The 16,807-nt window shown below is 39.6% G+C and overlaps 1 protein-coding gene across 2 annotated transcripts in view; it reads left to right on the top strand.

Moving 5' to 3' along the window:
* The first annotated feature begins 1,286 nt into the window (after positions 1-1,286).
* The window catches only part of ESRP1 (epithelial splicing regulatory protein 1), a 39,321-nt gene continuing 23,800 nt past the window's right edge, over positions 1,287-16,807 (top strand). Inside the window, exons 1-4 of one of the 2 annotated variants that reach the window (XM_039348672.1) lie at positions 1,287-1,721; positions 2,552-2,680; positions 5,403-5,516; positions 12,031-12,145. In XM_039348672.1, the coding sequence (XP_039204606.1) occupies positions 1,590-1,721; positions 2,552-2,680; positions 5,403-5,516; positions 12,031-12,145 (490 nt within the window). In that variant the 5' untranslated portion in view covers positions 1,287-1,589. The remainder of the gene's footprint in view (positions 1,722-2,551; positions 2,681-5,402; positions 5,517-12,030; positions 12,146-16,807) is intronic. The other variant, XM_039348673.1, reaches the window with a different exon arrangement.

Raw genomic sequence — 16,807 nt, 5'->3', positions numbered from 1 at the left:
TCTGGTTGTGCTCCTAGAGCTTGAGGTTATGGCAATTGTGGAACCCCTGTTTTGTTTGGTTTTAATTGCATTGTATACAGTACTGTATGTAGAAAGACAGTTTGGTATAGTGATTAAGACATCAGGCTAAAAATCAGGAGATTTATGAGCTCCAATCCGGCCTTAGGCATGAAGTCAGTCATGTGGTATTGGGCCAGTCACTCTCTCTCAGCCTAGGAAACAGGTAATGGCAAGCCACTTCTGAAATCTTGCCAAGAAAACTGCAGGGTCTTGTCCAGGCAGTCACCAACAGTTAGTGCTAACTTGAAGGGACAAAAAACAAACCAAAAAAAAAACAGTATGGTTTTTTTTTTGCTTCTGGTCTCTTGCATTTTTCTTTTAATGAATTGGTTTTTAGTTGTAAGCTATCCAATTAGGCAGCCTACATAATTTAATAAAAAATAAAAGACTTTTCATCATAATGCATTTGTTAATCATTTCATCTGCATCTTTGATACTTCTACCATGTTGTGTGTATGAATGGCCTTTGCAGTGAGATTTTCAGTGTTTATACTTTCTGCATTTAATATCCTTTGAAAATCATAATTTCCAACTAAGCAAGACACTATGCACAGTACCTGTTTGCAGCATAAAACAAATATACCACCTTAGTTGGAAATTTGTGGTATTGTTAACATATACATAATAAAGTGTATTCTTTTGAAATGTAGCAAGACTTTGCAGTTGTGTAGCGGGGCTCACCATAAAGATGCCAACCAAAGCAAGGCATGGTTTACATTGCAATACAGTATTTATCAGCAATATAAAAGTCTGGCCAAACTTGTGCAAAAAGTAAAACAGCCTTCTCTAACATCTAGCAACATTGGGCCAGATCTCATTCCCCACCTTTCTGACTGCCTACACGCTGGGAAAGCACCTGCTGAGGAACATTATAGCCAAGTATCTATTAGACAAGAAGGCAATCTGCTGCTGTACACTGACAGTCCCTTTGACCCCCACATTCTGCATGCCTCACTAAAGCCCTCAACCAGCTGCGCTCTTCCTGGCTGTAGCTCTGCTCCCCTATACGGAGCCCTTAGTCCGTCCCCTCTTATTGCCACGTCCCGATGGGAAACAGCCAATGGGCGAGCTCCCTCAGGTGTCTCCAGCGCGCTCGGTCTTACCTGCACCACGTGGGGAGGGAGGAGTGGGCAGGTAGAGCCACCTCCCTAAACAGCCAAGCCCGCAGCCATTGCGCGCTTCCGAGGGGTGTAGCCGAACTTATGCTTCGGAATTGGCTCCCATGTAATTAAGTCTCTCGCCCCCCCCCCCTCCGAAAGCCACACGGGGCATGCGTCTCTCTCCTAAAAGAAGGACCAGGACGTAAAAGCAGCGCTTGGGTGGCTGGAGGTGGGGGCCAGGGAGGGGGCGCTTTCCTTCCTTCCTTTCTTTCTTTCTTACACTAAGTTGGGCTCCGAAATAGCGGCTGGCTGGTTGTTGCGGGGAAGGCTCCTTCTTTGCAAAGTTTGGTGAAGCGCGTGGGTGTTGTTTGTCTTTCCTTTTCTCCACCCCAATTTCGGGGGGCTTCTTTCTCCTCCGCCGCCCTCAGCATGACGACGTCTCCCGATTACCTGGTCATCCTCTTTGGGGTCACCAGTGGGGCGACCGGAGCTCGCCTGGGCTCCGATGAGAGAGAATTAATCCAGCTCCTGTGGCGGGTAGTAGATCTGGCCAGCAAAAAGGTATTTTTGCCCGGCGTGGAGTTGGCGGGTTACGAATTCACCTGAACGTGGCCGGGGGAACCTTCTCTGAAGTTTACTGGCTTCCCGGATGGGGTTAATAGTTAAGAGTTAAAGCTACAGGACAGCCCGACGCGCGCTTATTGGGGAGATTTCGAAAGAGAGTCGAATTCCGGGGAGATTTTGTCTGAGCCGTTGTAAATGGTTGGGGACGGATGTTCCGCAGAGAAACTATAATCACTGGGGGGGAAAGCTGAGAATTTAAGTCAGCCTTTGCATCGCGATGAGCGCTGCCGGTTGGGCGTGTTGGGAGTTTTCATTCGAAGGGGAAAGTGGGTTTTTTTAAAAAAATAAAATAAAAATAAAATCGGGGAACGTTGCGGGGTTCAGTGTGTTCCCCCAAACGGAGGGGCAGGGCTGAAGTAAGGAGCCGCGCTGGGTGGGACGGCTGGATCCCCCCCCCCATTGTGGATTCCAGTTGGGTGGGGGGGCGTAAGTGGGCCGCCTGGCTCCGCTTCGGTTTTCCCAGAGGCTCAAAAGAAAACCGTGGGACGACCGCGGGCCCTGCCGTCCGTCGAGCAGGTGGAAGGAAGCGATTCCAAAAGAAAACCCGGAGTTTTCCTGGGAGTCTCTCTTAATGGAGAAAAAGGCCACTTTCGCCTTGGGCGAAGGGAGCGGGCCTCTAGAGAGCAACGCCCCCCCCCCGCACGCCCAGGCTAAGAAAGCCTTGGTCGCCACCGCCCCGACCCCTCTTCCCGGCGGGCGGGCGGTCTGCCAGTTCCCGGGGACGAACTGATCTCTTCCTTTCCTCCCCAACCCCCGTTTCCCTGGAGGTGGGCAGTCTTCATCAGGTCCTGATCGGGCCCGATCGCCTGGCGCTGACGGACGAATGCAGAGAGGAGACCGGCCTAGACGAGGACAGTCTGGCGCTCGCCCCGCAGCTGGAACAAGCCCTGGGGCAGGTAGGCGCGACGGACCAGCCCCTTTTCCTCCAGGGCCGAACCCTGGCTTGCTGGCTTGCTTGCCCCCCTTGCCCCCCGCCCGACGGAGCTTTCTGGAAATCGGGGTGTGCGAGGCGCACCAGATCACTCCGGGGTTGGGTGTGTTGTGGGAAGGGAAGGAGATTAGGGGTGACTCACAGCCCGAGAGAACGAGAGCGCGGGAGAGGCAGATGGCTTTTTGCCCACGTGGGCTGTGTTCCACGGCTGCTTTTGTCAGTGAACTAGGATGGCCACGCAAAAAAAAAAAAAAGACTTCTGATATCCATAGCACTTGGATTTATATACCACTTCACAGTGCTTTAGAGCCCTCTCTAAGCAGTTTATAGTGTCAGCAATACGCACGCCCTCAACAATCTCATTTTACCACCTCAGAAGGATGGAAGGCTGAGTCAGCAGAAATAGCCTTGCATTCTAACCATGTGCCACCATGGCTTGTGTAGCGACTTGACTGTCACTGAGGTCAGTGATACTTGCTGCTATTGAGTCTATGGTACCATTATCGCTTCCTCATTGGTGACCCTCAGAGTCTTCTACTCTGACCCACTGAAACATCGATGGGGGGGAGAGGAAGTTCAGCAAAGTCAAAATGGCAGTCACAATTATGTAATCAAGGCCCCAATGTCTATGGAGGTTTTCGGTTATCCAGGTCATGGTTGTCCCCAAGGTGCTTTTTCAGGAGGCAACTGGATTTTCTTGTTTTTCTTTGAAGACGTTTCGCTTCTCATCCAAGAAGTCAGAGTTGAAGAAGCTTCTTGGATGAGAAGCGAAACATCTTCAAAGAAAAACAAGGAAGTCCAGTTGCCTCCTAAAAAAGCACCTTTGGGTCAAGGCCCCAGCCTTTTTAAATGTCCCATGGATCCACCCTATTGACTTGGATGCCCCACATCACCCAACTGCCATTTAGTCTTATCCTCTTACTGCAATGGTTGGATAACCCTAGGGCAGCATTTCTTAATCTTGGCAAATTTAAGACAAGTGAACTTCAATTCCCTGTGCTGGTTGGGGAATTCTGGAAGTTGAATTTTGTAAATTTAAGATCCACACATCTTTGAATGGTTGAAGTTGAAAAACACTGCCCAAGGATATGCAATATATTGGCAAGGAAATGCCCCCATAATAGTATTCTGGCAGAAGATGTAACTGAACTCTTGAGAAGCTTCTTGCTGCCTCCTGGTTGGAATAGCAGTATAAACAAAAACTACCTTAGGCCATAATGATTTCAATCAGGTACTTCTTGGTGCTTTCTAACTACTTTGGATTTCTCACCATATTTCCTAGAGAGCAGCAAATTTCGGAGTGTACAGTCCAACACATTTAAAAGGCTTAAAAGATTTCTTCTGTTCCACAGTGCTTATGATGATTTGGCCATGCTCTTCATTGTTGAAATTAATTACTACAAAATCATCAAGATTAGTGCACCTAATACAATTATTCTAGCTTTTAAACTGAAAGGTACAGACTTACTCAAGCTGAGGTCACGCACAGGTGATTACATGGAAGCATCTACCTAGGGCAGTGGTGGCGAATAATCTATGGCATGGGTGCCAGAGGCGGCACTCAGAGCCCTCTCTGTGGGCACACACATCATCGCCCCAATCCTAGGCCTTCAGCTGGGTTTTATAAAACCTTTTCACTTTACGCCTCCGCTGCCGTGTGCAAAAAAAAAAAAGGTTCAATCAATCAATCAATTTCAACTTCTCGCGGGAAAAAAAAGATCTTGCAAAGTTGGAATTGATTGATTGAACTTTTTAGTCCCACCCAGTCTGCTGTTACCACTGCAGCCACACCCACCCAATGTGCCACAGCCCCCAATGGGCCACACCCAGCCAATGGGCCACATACACACGGCACCTGACGATGGCAGTTTGGGCACTTAGTCTCTAAAAGGTTCACCATCATTGACCTAGGGTTTTTTGGCAACAGTACAATTTGATTTGGCATTATCCTCTTTCTAGAAGTTTTTTCAGCTTTCCAATTAGCCTAAAACTCTAGTTTCCTAGTGATGTCCCATCCCAATTTGGTCTAGTGGTTAAGGCACCAGGCTAAAAAGTGGGCGACCATGAATTCCATTCCCATCTTAGCCATGAAAGGCAGGTGGGTGACTTTGGGCCAGTTATTCTCTCTCAGCCCAATCCATCTCACAGGGTTGTTGTTGAGGGGGAAATAAGAGGAGAAAGGTGTGTTGGATATGTTCATCAGCTTGAGTTATTTGTAAAAATAACAAAGGTGGGATACAAGTAAATAAAAATTAACTAGCTTTGACCCTGTTCATCTTTTTTCACTCTTTGTGCTAGCCAGTTTGGATAGATACAACTCCACACAAGCCACCCTGCAAATACATATATATATATATTTTCTGAGGTTTTTACAGGTGTTTGTATGTAGGTCTTTGGTTATTCGGGTTTTCTCCCACGTAAAATTGGAAGTGTCTTAGCGACGTTTCGACGAAGTCCCATTCGTCATCTTCAGGCTGGTGTTTTCGGCTTCGTGGTTCTAGGAGCACAAAGCCGAAAATACCAGCCTGAAGATGACGAATGGGACTTCGTTTGACTTAAACATTGCATAAACAATGTCTCCAATTTAATTAAGTTGTGCATCCTTAGTGAAAGTATGTAAATATTAATTTTACAAAATGCACTTTCATATCATAAATGGGTCTTTCTGTGTTGTATCCTTTTTTTAGTTCAACCAGTCTGTGAGCAATGAACTAAATATTGGTGTTGGTACGTCCTTCTGTCTCTGTGCTGATGGGCAACTTCATATCAGGCAGGTTTTGCACCCTGAAGCATCAAAAAAGGTAAGGAGACTAAATTCAGTCTCTCTCCTACACACACACCCCAAAATCAGGCTGTGATGCAGCACATGTTTTCCTTTAAAAACTCATATTTCTGCTAATTAAGCTTATGATATTACAGCTGGAATCACATTTGTGACTCTCTAGCTGAACTTTTCAGATATCATGGTGTTTGAAATATTAAAACAATGTACCACATTTTATTATTCACATGCAATGTTTTTGCACTTCCATGGTACAAAGAACTAAGAATTGATTTAATCTTTATAGTTATGTGTTTTGCACCAATAGCATATCTTGTCCATGAGTAGGTATTGCGGAGTAGAAGGAAACAGCCCAGCAAAACCATTGTAGAATAGAATAGGACAGAGCTGGAAGGGACCTTGGAGGTCTTCCAGTCCAGCCCCCTGCACAAGCAGGAGAACCTATACTGTCTCAGACAGGTGAGTGTCCAGTCTCTTCTTGAAAATCTCCAGTGATGGAGCACCCACAATCTCTGGGGGTAAGCTGTTCCACTGGTTGATTGTCCTCACTGTCAGGAAGTTTCTCCTTAATTCCAGGTTGCTTCTCTCTTTGATCAGTTTCCAACCATTGTTTCTTGTCCTTCCCTCTGGTGCTTTGGTGAACAACCTGGCCCCTTCTGCCTTGTGGCAGCCTCTCAGATATTGGAACACTGCTATCATGTCTCCCCTATTTCTTCTTTTCTTTAGACTAGCCCAACCCAAGTCCCGTAGCCGTTCTTCATATGTTTTAGTCTCCAGGCCTTTGATCATCTTAGTTGCTCTTCTCTGAATTTTTTCCAAACTCTCAACATCTTTTTTGTGATACGGTGACCAAAATTGGCTGCAGTGTTCCAGGTGTGGTCTTACTTGGGTTTTATAAAGCGGGACTAATACTTTGTGTGATCTTGATTCTATGCCTCTGTTTTACAACACAGGATTGTATTAGCTTTTTTGGTTGCTGCTGCACACTGCTGGCTCATAGTCAAGTGATCGTCCAGTAGGACTCCAAGGTCCATCTCACAGTTACTGTTTTTAAGCCAGGTCTCATCCAATCTGTATTTGTACCTTTGATTTTTCCTGCCTAAATGTAAGACTTTGCTTTTCTCCACATTGAAACTGATTTTGTTGGATAGGGCCCATTGTTCAAGTTTGTCAAAATCTTTTTGGATCCTGAGTTTGTCTTCTGGGGTGTTGGCTACTCCTGTCAGTTTGGCATCATCTGCAAATTTGAAAAGTTCCCCTTCAATTCCCTCCTCTAAGTCATTGATGAGGATATTGAAGAGTACTGGGCCTAAGACAGAGCCTTGTGGTACATGACTTTTAGATGCCTGGGGAAAGTTTTTAACTGATCTAGAACAGTTTTTCTTAATCTTAGCTACTTTAAGATTTAGGGATGTATCCAGAATTCCCCAGCCAGCCACAGGTTTTGAAGTTCATACGTCTTAAAATTGCTAAGAATATGAAACACTGAACTAAGAATTTAATCCTCTTAGACTGTCCTCAACTCTTGTTCAGGCATTTTGTTTGCTGCTTATTTGGTTGTACAGGTAGTCCTCAACTTATGACCATAAGTGAGCCCAAAATGTATGTTGCTAAGTGATTTCTTAAGTGAGTTTTGCCCCAGTGTACGACTTTTCTTGTCACATTTGTTAAGTGAATCATTGCATTCGTTAAGTTAGTAAGATGGTTGTTAAGCAAATCTGGCTTCCCCATTGACTTTGCTTATCAGAAGCTTGCAAAAGGAGATCACATGACCCCAGAATACTGCAACCATCATATATATGAACCTATTATCAAGCATCCAATTGTAAATCACATGATCATGAGGATGCTGCAGTGGTCATAAGTGTGAAAAATGGACATGTCACTTTTTTCAGTGCCATTGTAACTTTGAACGGTCACTAAACGATCTATTGTTAAGTCGAGGACTACCTGTATTGCTTTGTTTTGGATTTCTTGCAAGTGATCCTAAAATGATTAGAATAAATGTGACACATGTAACCATAGATAATATATCTTTTAAATGTGTTTAGCCCAGTAATGATTGCTTGTATTATAACAATTCTGCATAGTGACTTTATATTTGGCTGCAGTTAGTGTATTTAATTTTTTTTAATCATTCACCTGTTCAAAGAGATTAAATCTCTTATCCACATTTTCAAAAATCACAGTGCCGTAGATCTTGAAATTCTGGTAGTGAACAGTATCTATTCCCCAAGCATTCCTACTGTTGCCTTAGTGTTAATTGTCTGTGACAAAAATATGTATATGTGGCACGTGAATCGTGATTGATACTCACAATTTTAGAAAATAGGAAATCATGCCACTCATATGTTACTATTTTCTCTTTTTTTCCCTTTATTATTAATAGAGTTCTTCTTGACAAGGAGGTGTTATTTCTCATAAATCTATTGAGTTCAAGCTGTAATTGACCAGTCTCAATCCTTGCTAACATTCTGCTCTTTGACTATGTCACTGAATAAAACACTTACGTTCTTAAGGCACTGGAACCTAAGCTGGTGCTTAATTGATCCAAGCAGACTTGATCCTCCTTTTAGTATAAAGGCTCAACAGACTATATATTTTTAATCCTCCCTTCCCACTAAATGAACAAATTTCATTATCTTCTTTTGCATTGTTATATATTCTAAAATCCTGCACAAATCCTATAGCAAAGCTGTAGATCTTTTGTTTTATAATGGCATTGACAGTGGTTATTCAGCTATTCTATAAAAGAGAGAGCAGTGATAAATAAACTGATCTAGCTTGGCAAACTCTTGGGGGAAATTAGTTTACATTTAGTCATAGTTGCTACAAACCTACCACTGTCTACTCAGCCTCTGAGCAAGATTAAATTGATGACATATTGCAATACTACCCACATGATTTCATTTATCACGTGGACCCCAGCTTACATTCAGCCTGTAACAAAATCAGTCTCCTTCAGCAATGAAGTCCCTCCAGACGTCTCAAGGGGCTTGAAGCAGGTGTCTGTCAATGTATCACAAAACAGAAATCAATCATTCACAAAAGCATGCACTTCATCGACACTCCTTTGTTTCTCCTTTCTCTCAGCCATGCAAAGAAATAGTGCTTGTCTGGAATTTATAGTCTGACAGAGCATCAACTAGCTTCACAAGGCAAGGAAAATTTCCTCTTTACAGCTGAGGATGGAAGACTTTCAGCCCATCTTCTTAAACTGTTGCTGCAAAGAAAAACAGCTGTTCTCAAAGCTGGGAAACTATTGTAGGATGGGTTGCTCTTTTGTTCAACCAAAACAATAACTGTACAGTGGTTATGTTGAAAACATATCATTTTGAAATAAAATTTAAGAAATTAACCTTGAGACAAACCTATTTTAAAATGACAGGGTGAGAGGGATTGTATTGTCATTCCTTTAAGATGAGTTCAATTGAACAATCCTTGCATTGTATGAGTAATGGCAGCTATTTGAAGTTAGGGCATTTCCTAATTTCCTAGGGCAACTATATGTCGAATTGCACATCTCTATGTTGTTTTGAATTGCAATCAAATGGGTATAAAATCTTATAAAATGTTGTGGTGAATAAGGCAGTATGATTGATCTGGTTAAATATTTTATGTAAACCAAAGAGAAGGCTTAAAATGGATGTTTGCTCATGGACTTTGTCTAGAAATATTTTTCAGAGTAAACACTAAGACAGAAGGAAGTATGGGTGTTTTATTTACTTTCCGTTTAAAATCATTAACACTGCAGGCAAAGCCTGAAAAGTCAGAACCACCGCCTTAATTGCAAATTCTGAGTTTAGCCTTTTTGAAGAACTTTTATAAAATCTATAGGTTCATACAACACACTAAGCCAAAATCAACCAAACCACTTTGTGAATCTATCAGTTTATGACTTAGCATAATATACGAGCACAGTCACTATCCTTTTCTTCTGTAAATATGAAATTGGTAATTAAAAAAAACTAGAATCTAAATTTATTTAAGGCAGATTAATTTCTCCTTTAGCTATATTCTTGAAATATAGAAGCCTGATCATATCTTTTGCCTAAGGCAATCTTTACAACCATTTGTTTGGTAACTGTTCAAAGTTACAATGGGACTGAAAAAGTGACTTATGGCTGGTTTCACAGTTAATGACCAGTTGCAGCATCCCCATGGTCATGTGAACAAAATTTGGACACTTGACAACTGGCATGTATTTATGACAGTTGCCCTGTCACAGGGCCATGTGATCACCATTTGTAAGCTTTCCCAGCTGGCTTCCAACAACCAAGGTCAATGGGAAAGCCAGAAAGATTGTAAAATGGGGCACAATACATTTAACAACTGTCTTGCTTAGCAATGGAAATATTGGGCTCCAGTGTGGTCATAAGTTGAGAACTGTTTGTATTGGCAAAAGATAAATCTGTTTTTTTAACCAGATGGCTGCCAGATACATTGGGTTAGAAAGAACCCTTGTTGATCCCAGCCAGTAACTTCAGCAATCTGCCAGCTAGGAATAGCAGAGGTTTAATAGATTACTACAGTGGGAAAGGCTGGCAGATTTGCTGGCTTCAAAGAGGTATTTTTGGCCAGCGAAGTCCAACTTTGCCCTGGGCTGGAACTACCAAGGAGATCGCAAAACCCTTCTTAATAATTGATTCCACTCTTGAAATATTCATATTAAGCAGACTCTCAGAACATTTAATCAGAAGTAGCTGTCTTTTAACTATTGTTCAATACTCCTTTCTAGAATGATAGAGAACAGATCTTGATCTTTTTTGTGTGACATCCTTTCAGGTCATGATGGAGTTCTATCATATCCCATTCGGTCATCTTTTGTCATCTTTTTGTCAATTCCTTCATTCTTCAGACCAAGTTTCTTCTTTCTTTAACATAAGTTTGTTTCAATTCTCTAATCTTCTGCACTGCCCTCCTTTTTTTTGTACCTGTTCCAGTTTCTACTTTAGCAATTCTTAAAAATAATAGAGAGAAGATAGACCAGACTGTCAACAATTTCCTTCAGTGTCCAGATGTAATTTACATTTGAATTTGTTCGAGGGCAGGGAACATTCCTTAGCTAGAATACTATCCAACTTGGAATTCTGTTCCTCCAGCCATTTAGTCATAAGTGCTCAGCAGAGTGTATATACATCCTCTTCTTAAAAGGACCAGACCAGATTAGGAGCTGACTAGATCTACCTTTTCATGGTTAACTTTGGTTCCTTTGACCTTTTTTTTTTTTACAAAGCAGCTGGTCCAGTGATGTTTTTCTCTAAGATAAGATAAGATAACCTTTATTGTCATTTTTTTACTGTGGGCACAATGGCACCACATCAAAAATGAAATATTCTGAACATACTAGAAGAAATTATTTTGGTTCTTAACTTTCTTTGCTTATTCAGCTTGTTCTGATCTTGCCAACATCCTTGAAAATATAAGTTATATGATTTTACTCTTCCTTGATTACCTATCCCTTTTCCACTTCCTACATACAGGTAGTCCTCAACTTATAATCATTCACTTAATGACTGTTATGACAGCACTGAAAAAAAAATACTTATGATTGTTTTTCACACTTACAACTGCTGTAGCATCCCCATAGTCATGTGATTAAATTCAGATATTTGGCAACTGGCTCATATTTATGACTTACAACAGTTCACCTAGTGACTGTACAAAGTTAAGCAGAACTGAAAAAAAATTTTATGACCGTTTTTCACACAACCATTACAACATCCCCATGGTCACATAATTTACATTCGGATGCTTACCAACTGACTCACATTTATGACGGTTGCAGTGTCCCAGGGTCATGTGATCACCTTTTGCAACCTTCTGACCAGCAAAATCAATGGGGAACTAAGATTCCCTTAACAACCATGTTACTAATTTAACAACTGCAGTGATTCACTTAGCAAATGTGGCAATAGAATGCATAAAATGGGGCAAAACTCACTTAAGAAATTTCTCATTTAGGAACATAAATTTTGGGCTCAGTTGTGGTCATAAGTTGAGGACTAACGTGTAGTGTCTTTTTATTAGATTTTCACTAGCTTCTTACAGAGCTACACTGCCTTCTTCCATTTCTTTGTTGCTCAAATTGTGTTTTAAGTGTTTTTGCTACCCATCTTGGGTTCCTTTTGCTACACTATTCTCCTGTCATGGAATATTTTTTTTATTTTTCTCTACAATGCACTCAAAGTCCAAAATCTTCATTTAACTAGAGTTAATTTTGGTTTCTGCTAATTCAGGGATTTCATGATTACATGGGCTACTTTCCTTGAAAGTTCTCTTTCCACTTGGTCTTGGTTAGGGTTAGGGTAGCTGGTTCTCCTCTGTCTTTCTTCATTTACTGAAGAAGAAACTTGTCATCAAGATAGGTCAGGAATTGCTTCTTGGAAGGACTCTGCTTGGCAAATGTGTAATTAATACAACTCTTTGTAAGTGGGTGGTCAGTTAAATTAATTGGCCGTGCTATCAATTGATAGTTTGGACTACAAATGGTGACTGCTATCTTGGTTTATTAAATGTAACTTGTTTTGCAGAATATCTTGTTACCTGAATGTTTCTACTCATTTTTTGATCTCCGAAAAGAATTCAAGAAGTGTTGTCCTGGCTCACCTGAAATTGACAAATTAGATGCTGGTTCCATGATACAATGTATCCTTTTAATAAATACATAATTTATCTGTATATTTCTCTAATATTAAGAAAAGTTTATATATCGGTTTTATGTAGATGAAAAATGTTATCTCACCCCAATTAATAAGAACTATATAATATAACTTTAAATATGCCAAATGATTTTTTTTAAAAAAAAAAACAGGAAGTAGCTACAGAAAATCAAAATAGTAGATCCAATGATAGGTGTTAAAACATACAAAACTAGAATAAAAATTGGGGAACCAATAGATTGCAGAATAGAATACGTTTGTGTTTGTGTGTCTATCTGTCTGTCTATGTATGTATGTATAACCCTCAGATACGCCAACACATTTTATTTATTTAAGGAAGTTTATTATGAAAACTCCATTGAATAGGCTTATTTTAAAGTCATGCTAGCTGACAGATGTTAATACTGTATGCAACAAAGTTATGATTCTAAAAACAAAAGTGCAATAAATAAATAATACCAGTAAAAAGTAGCACTAATACTGTGCCATTTACTAACTATATTCTTAATTGTGGGCAATACCTAGAGCAACATTAATTCAGCTTTTGGATAATTTCTATATATTGGTCTGTTAAATGGCTTTGGTACATGGTTTGCTTGTATAGCATATCCTTATACTATGAAATTACATCCTTTGGCCGAATTGGAGTTGCTTTGTCTTTGTGCTTTGTTTTGGTGAAATATCAAGGATTATATGATATTTTCTACGGATCTTTTAAAAGAAAAATGTGCCCTGAGTACATATTGTTCAAGTCGGAACTGCCATCGTTGTAAGTGAGGATGATTTTATTGCCCTACCTTACAAGCTTGAGTAGAGAGCTGAAAATGCTACCTATAACAAGTTGCTTGCAAGTCCAGGGTTTCTGATTATCATCTGAGTTATAATAATTGTAATGCCTGGTGGATTGAACAAATGTGCTCTTTCTGTATTCGATGCAGGCTGAAATTTCTCTTTGCCAGAATGAGTTTTCCCATGGCCTAACAATTTATGGGATAAAGTGGCATTGATGTTAAAGCACTGGTCTTGGATAAAGCAATAATTCATTGTTCCCCATTTCTAGGGTACATGTCCCAACATGTAAAGACATTTGAGATATGTAACAAGGCAATGGGAGGTTCTATATATGTTAATAACCCTAAGAACAGAAAGACAGTTGCAGCTTCTGTTGAACAATAAGCAGTGATGCAGTGAGGTTGGAAAATATGCACTCTAACCGGTTGCTAAAACATGTTTGCATGCAATTAAATAAAGCCTTTGTAGAACTTGAAAAATAATCCCAAATCTGTGGCCGTAAACCTTTCATGCAGAGGGCGAAAATTTGGAAGGAAAGTTTAATTGAAAGCAGTTTCTCTCCACTTAAATCAGTTTTGTTCAACATTTTATTTAAAGAGATAAATGCAAACATATTTAGATCTACTTTTAAATTCAAGTCCTTTTTGAAGAAAGATGTCCACTATAATTGAAATCTGAAAAGCAATAACAATTTAAACTTCTTTTTTATTAATTACTGTTAGGTTCAGACATTTTCCACCACCCAGTTTGTGTTAGTTGGGTTTTAGTGATCTAGTCAGGATGGTAAATAATGTTCTTGGATATCCTCAGTGTTATTCTTTGATTATAGAAGGATTGGGAAGAACACTGCATTTTGAGATAGATCAATGCACAAGAAAAATATTTAAACAATATGTCTCTGAGTTATTCCTTTGCCCCAAATATAAATTCTAACAGGTGCTTTTAATTTAAAAGAAATAAAATGAGATACAGTTTCATATATCAACTATGTACAATATAAGAGAGATCAGAGGGTTGGACTAGGAGCAAGACAATTCAGATTGAAGTTTTCTCTCTACAAGATTTTATTAGAAAACAGACCAGTGTTTCCAATGGATTGAAAGCAATATGGTGACTCGATATAAGCTGTTTACACATTTATGATTACAGTCTGTTCTTGAGTAAAATTAAATATATTCAAAGCAAGTATTTTATAGATAGTATTGATAGCAAAGGGAACTTTACCTGATAAATTCTAGTGTGATATGTTTGAGAAAATATAAAGAAATAAAGACATATATGGCTATCTAGGAAATTGTTCAGTCAGCATTGTTCATTTGTGTTCATTAGGCATTCAGATTTTTAGGGGAGGTTTTCTACATTAAAATTACACTAAAAGGAGGTGTGATGGCTGAAAGCTTAGGAATCCCTACCTTAGAACATGAAAAACTCATTTCACAAGAGGGGAACATTAATTGAAGCCAAATAGGGAATATGGCAAGATCTTGGACAACAGGAAAGGATATATTTCATATGATGACAAATATATAGGGAAATAATTCTAATGAAAAAGTTTCATGGGAAAAAAACAAGATGTTACTAGTAATGATGATGCAGATAGTACCTTTCATGGTTTAAAATTAAAGTATGCCTTTGTTGTATATAATTATTAACATGCTTACTATCCAGTTCCAGTTTCTAGATTTCTAAATTTAACTAAGTAATCCTATGTTCTGCTTTTATTTTTTTATAGGATTGATTAATTGATTTGATTTATATCCACTTTTATTTCTACCACTCAAAGCAAGCACATATAATGCTCCCTGCTCTTATTTTCCCCACAACAACAATAACAATAACAATCTGTGAGTGATTTGGGCTAACAAGGTCACTGGCCAAAACTGGAGATTGGGGGAGGCAGGACTCTCCTAGTGTCTAATCAAGCAGCCACTATATTGACTCTCCAATTTTAAAACAGTCCTTTTTCAATGACAAAAGTTTCTTGAGTGATTTGAAGCCAGTCACTGTCTCCTATAGCAATCTACCTCACAGGGGGATGAATTTCCAAATATGATTCCTAGGAAGAATAAAATCTCTTTCACCCATAGAAGAAAGACATTGAGAAAGCTACATTAACATATTATGACAAAAATCAGGACATGTCTGGTAGCATTTTTTCCAAGTAACATGGAAACTCATGAAAAACTTTTGTTAGTTGGAAAAGGTACCAGTACACACATCCTATTTTTTTCCCTAGAGCAAAAGTGGGATATAAACCTTAATTATAGCCTTCATGATGTATCCCAGTTTTATTTTTCCTAGAGTGCAGTCTGACTTTCATCTTTGAGGTGACAGGTATAGTAGGCTTTATTTTTAGAAGTTTTATAGTCACACCGATCAATCACACTTCTATAAGGCAGAATTTTACTTTAGATTAGAAAGATGTTTGCTGAGAAAAGAACTAGGAATTTTAAAGGGCCAGGTCTGTCCTTCAATTTACCCATAAATACCAGCACTGGAAAATTTGTCAGTCTTCTCTGTTCTGACTAATAAGCTGCAATTCTCAACTTGTGAAGCTTGCTTAGCCGGTTCACAGTAGCAAATGCCCCAAGGGTGGAGTGAATCAAGCTTGCACTGGCTACTTACATGTCAAGAGCCTTCAGAGAATGCATTCCCCTTATCCTCTAAATCTGTGTTTGTCAACCGTAGCAATTTTAAGATATGTGGAGTTCAACTCCTAAACTTCTCCAGCTAGCATGAGAGTTGAAGTCCACACATTTTAAAGTTGCCAAGGTCGAGAAACACTGCTCTAAACAGATGTGCAGAAAGCATTATACAGCCACTAATAAGCCTACATAGAACAAGATTGTGTAGCTTACTTGAGTTGTATTTTGAGATGTCATTCAGGTGTGTAGAAGAAAATAGAGTATTGTAACATTGAGAATGCAATCTTAGAATTTAGGTTTAATAAATGTAGAGTAGCAATGTAACCATATGGAAGCTACTACAGAGCTATTCCAAACCAACTAAACATCCTGTTCTGTAGATTATACAGGTAGTTCTTGACTTATGACCATAATTGAGCTGTTAATTACAGTCATAAGGCATGATGGGCATAAAGCAGGTCATCACATGACATTTTTTGCCATGGCTATTAAGCAAACCCATTGTTTACAATGGGCAAGTTTTGTCGGAAACCAGAAATAAACACTGATTTTTGGCAAAAACATCATAAATTGCAGTCATGTGATCATAGGACACTGCGACTGGCCGTAAATGCAAGCCAATTGCTGAGCTCATAACTTCAGGGAAGGGGGCACATCCATCAGAACTTCAGAACCAGGTCTTAACTTTGGTCACTAAGCTACTGGCTATAAATCAAGAATTAGCTGCATTGCTAAGAGAAAATTCTCCACCACTGAAACACATTCACAGTCTGAAACTCCCAAATCAAGATAAAAGGCACAGCAGAATGCTTCGCTTAATCTGCTTTTCTATTGCCAAAACTATTTTATGGGTAATTTTCAGAGGCAGATTTTTATCTTCCTTTGGGATTTTCTTGTGAAATTTGAATTAATTTTTAAAAGAAGCTAATAGCTTGTAGCAAGGGGTATCTGCTGCTCACAGGTTATTAAGAGGCTCTATATTTTGCTTTTATCATGATATTTTAAAATGTCAACAAATGCTTTGGTTAAGCAAAATAATTATAATGTCACTAATCTGAAAAAGCTGTAGAGGGTAAATGGATCACAGCATAGTATACTTTAGCATTCCCTTCTATTGCCATTGATGTGTTAAGAGAGGATAATCCATGGGAATGAAGAATGGGATACAGGGACATGGGACAAATAAATAAAAAATGATGCAATGGGATAGA

Source organism: Crotalus tigris, unplaced genomic scaffold, assembly GCF_016545835.1.
Source record: "Crotalus tigris isolate CLP2741 ecotype Arizona unplaced genomic scaffold, ASM1654583v1 scf7180000018168.854452, whole genome shotgun sequence".
NCBI lineage: Eukaryota > Metazoa > Chordata > Lepidosauria > Squamata > Viperidae > Crotalus > Crotalus tigris.
The sequence above is the reverse complement of the archived record's forward strand: the minus strand, read 5'-3'. Positions and strand labels throughout refer to the sequence as shown.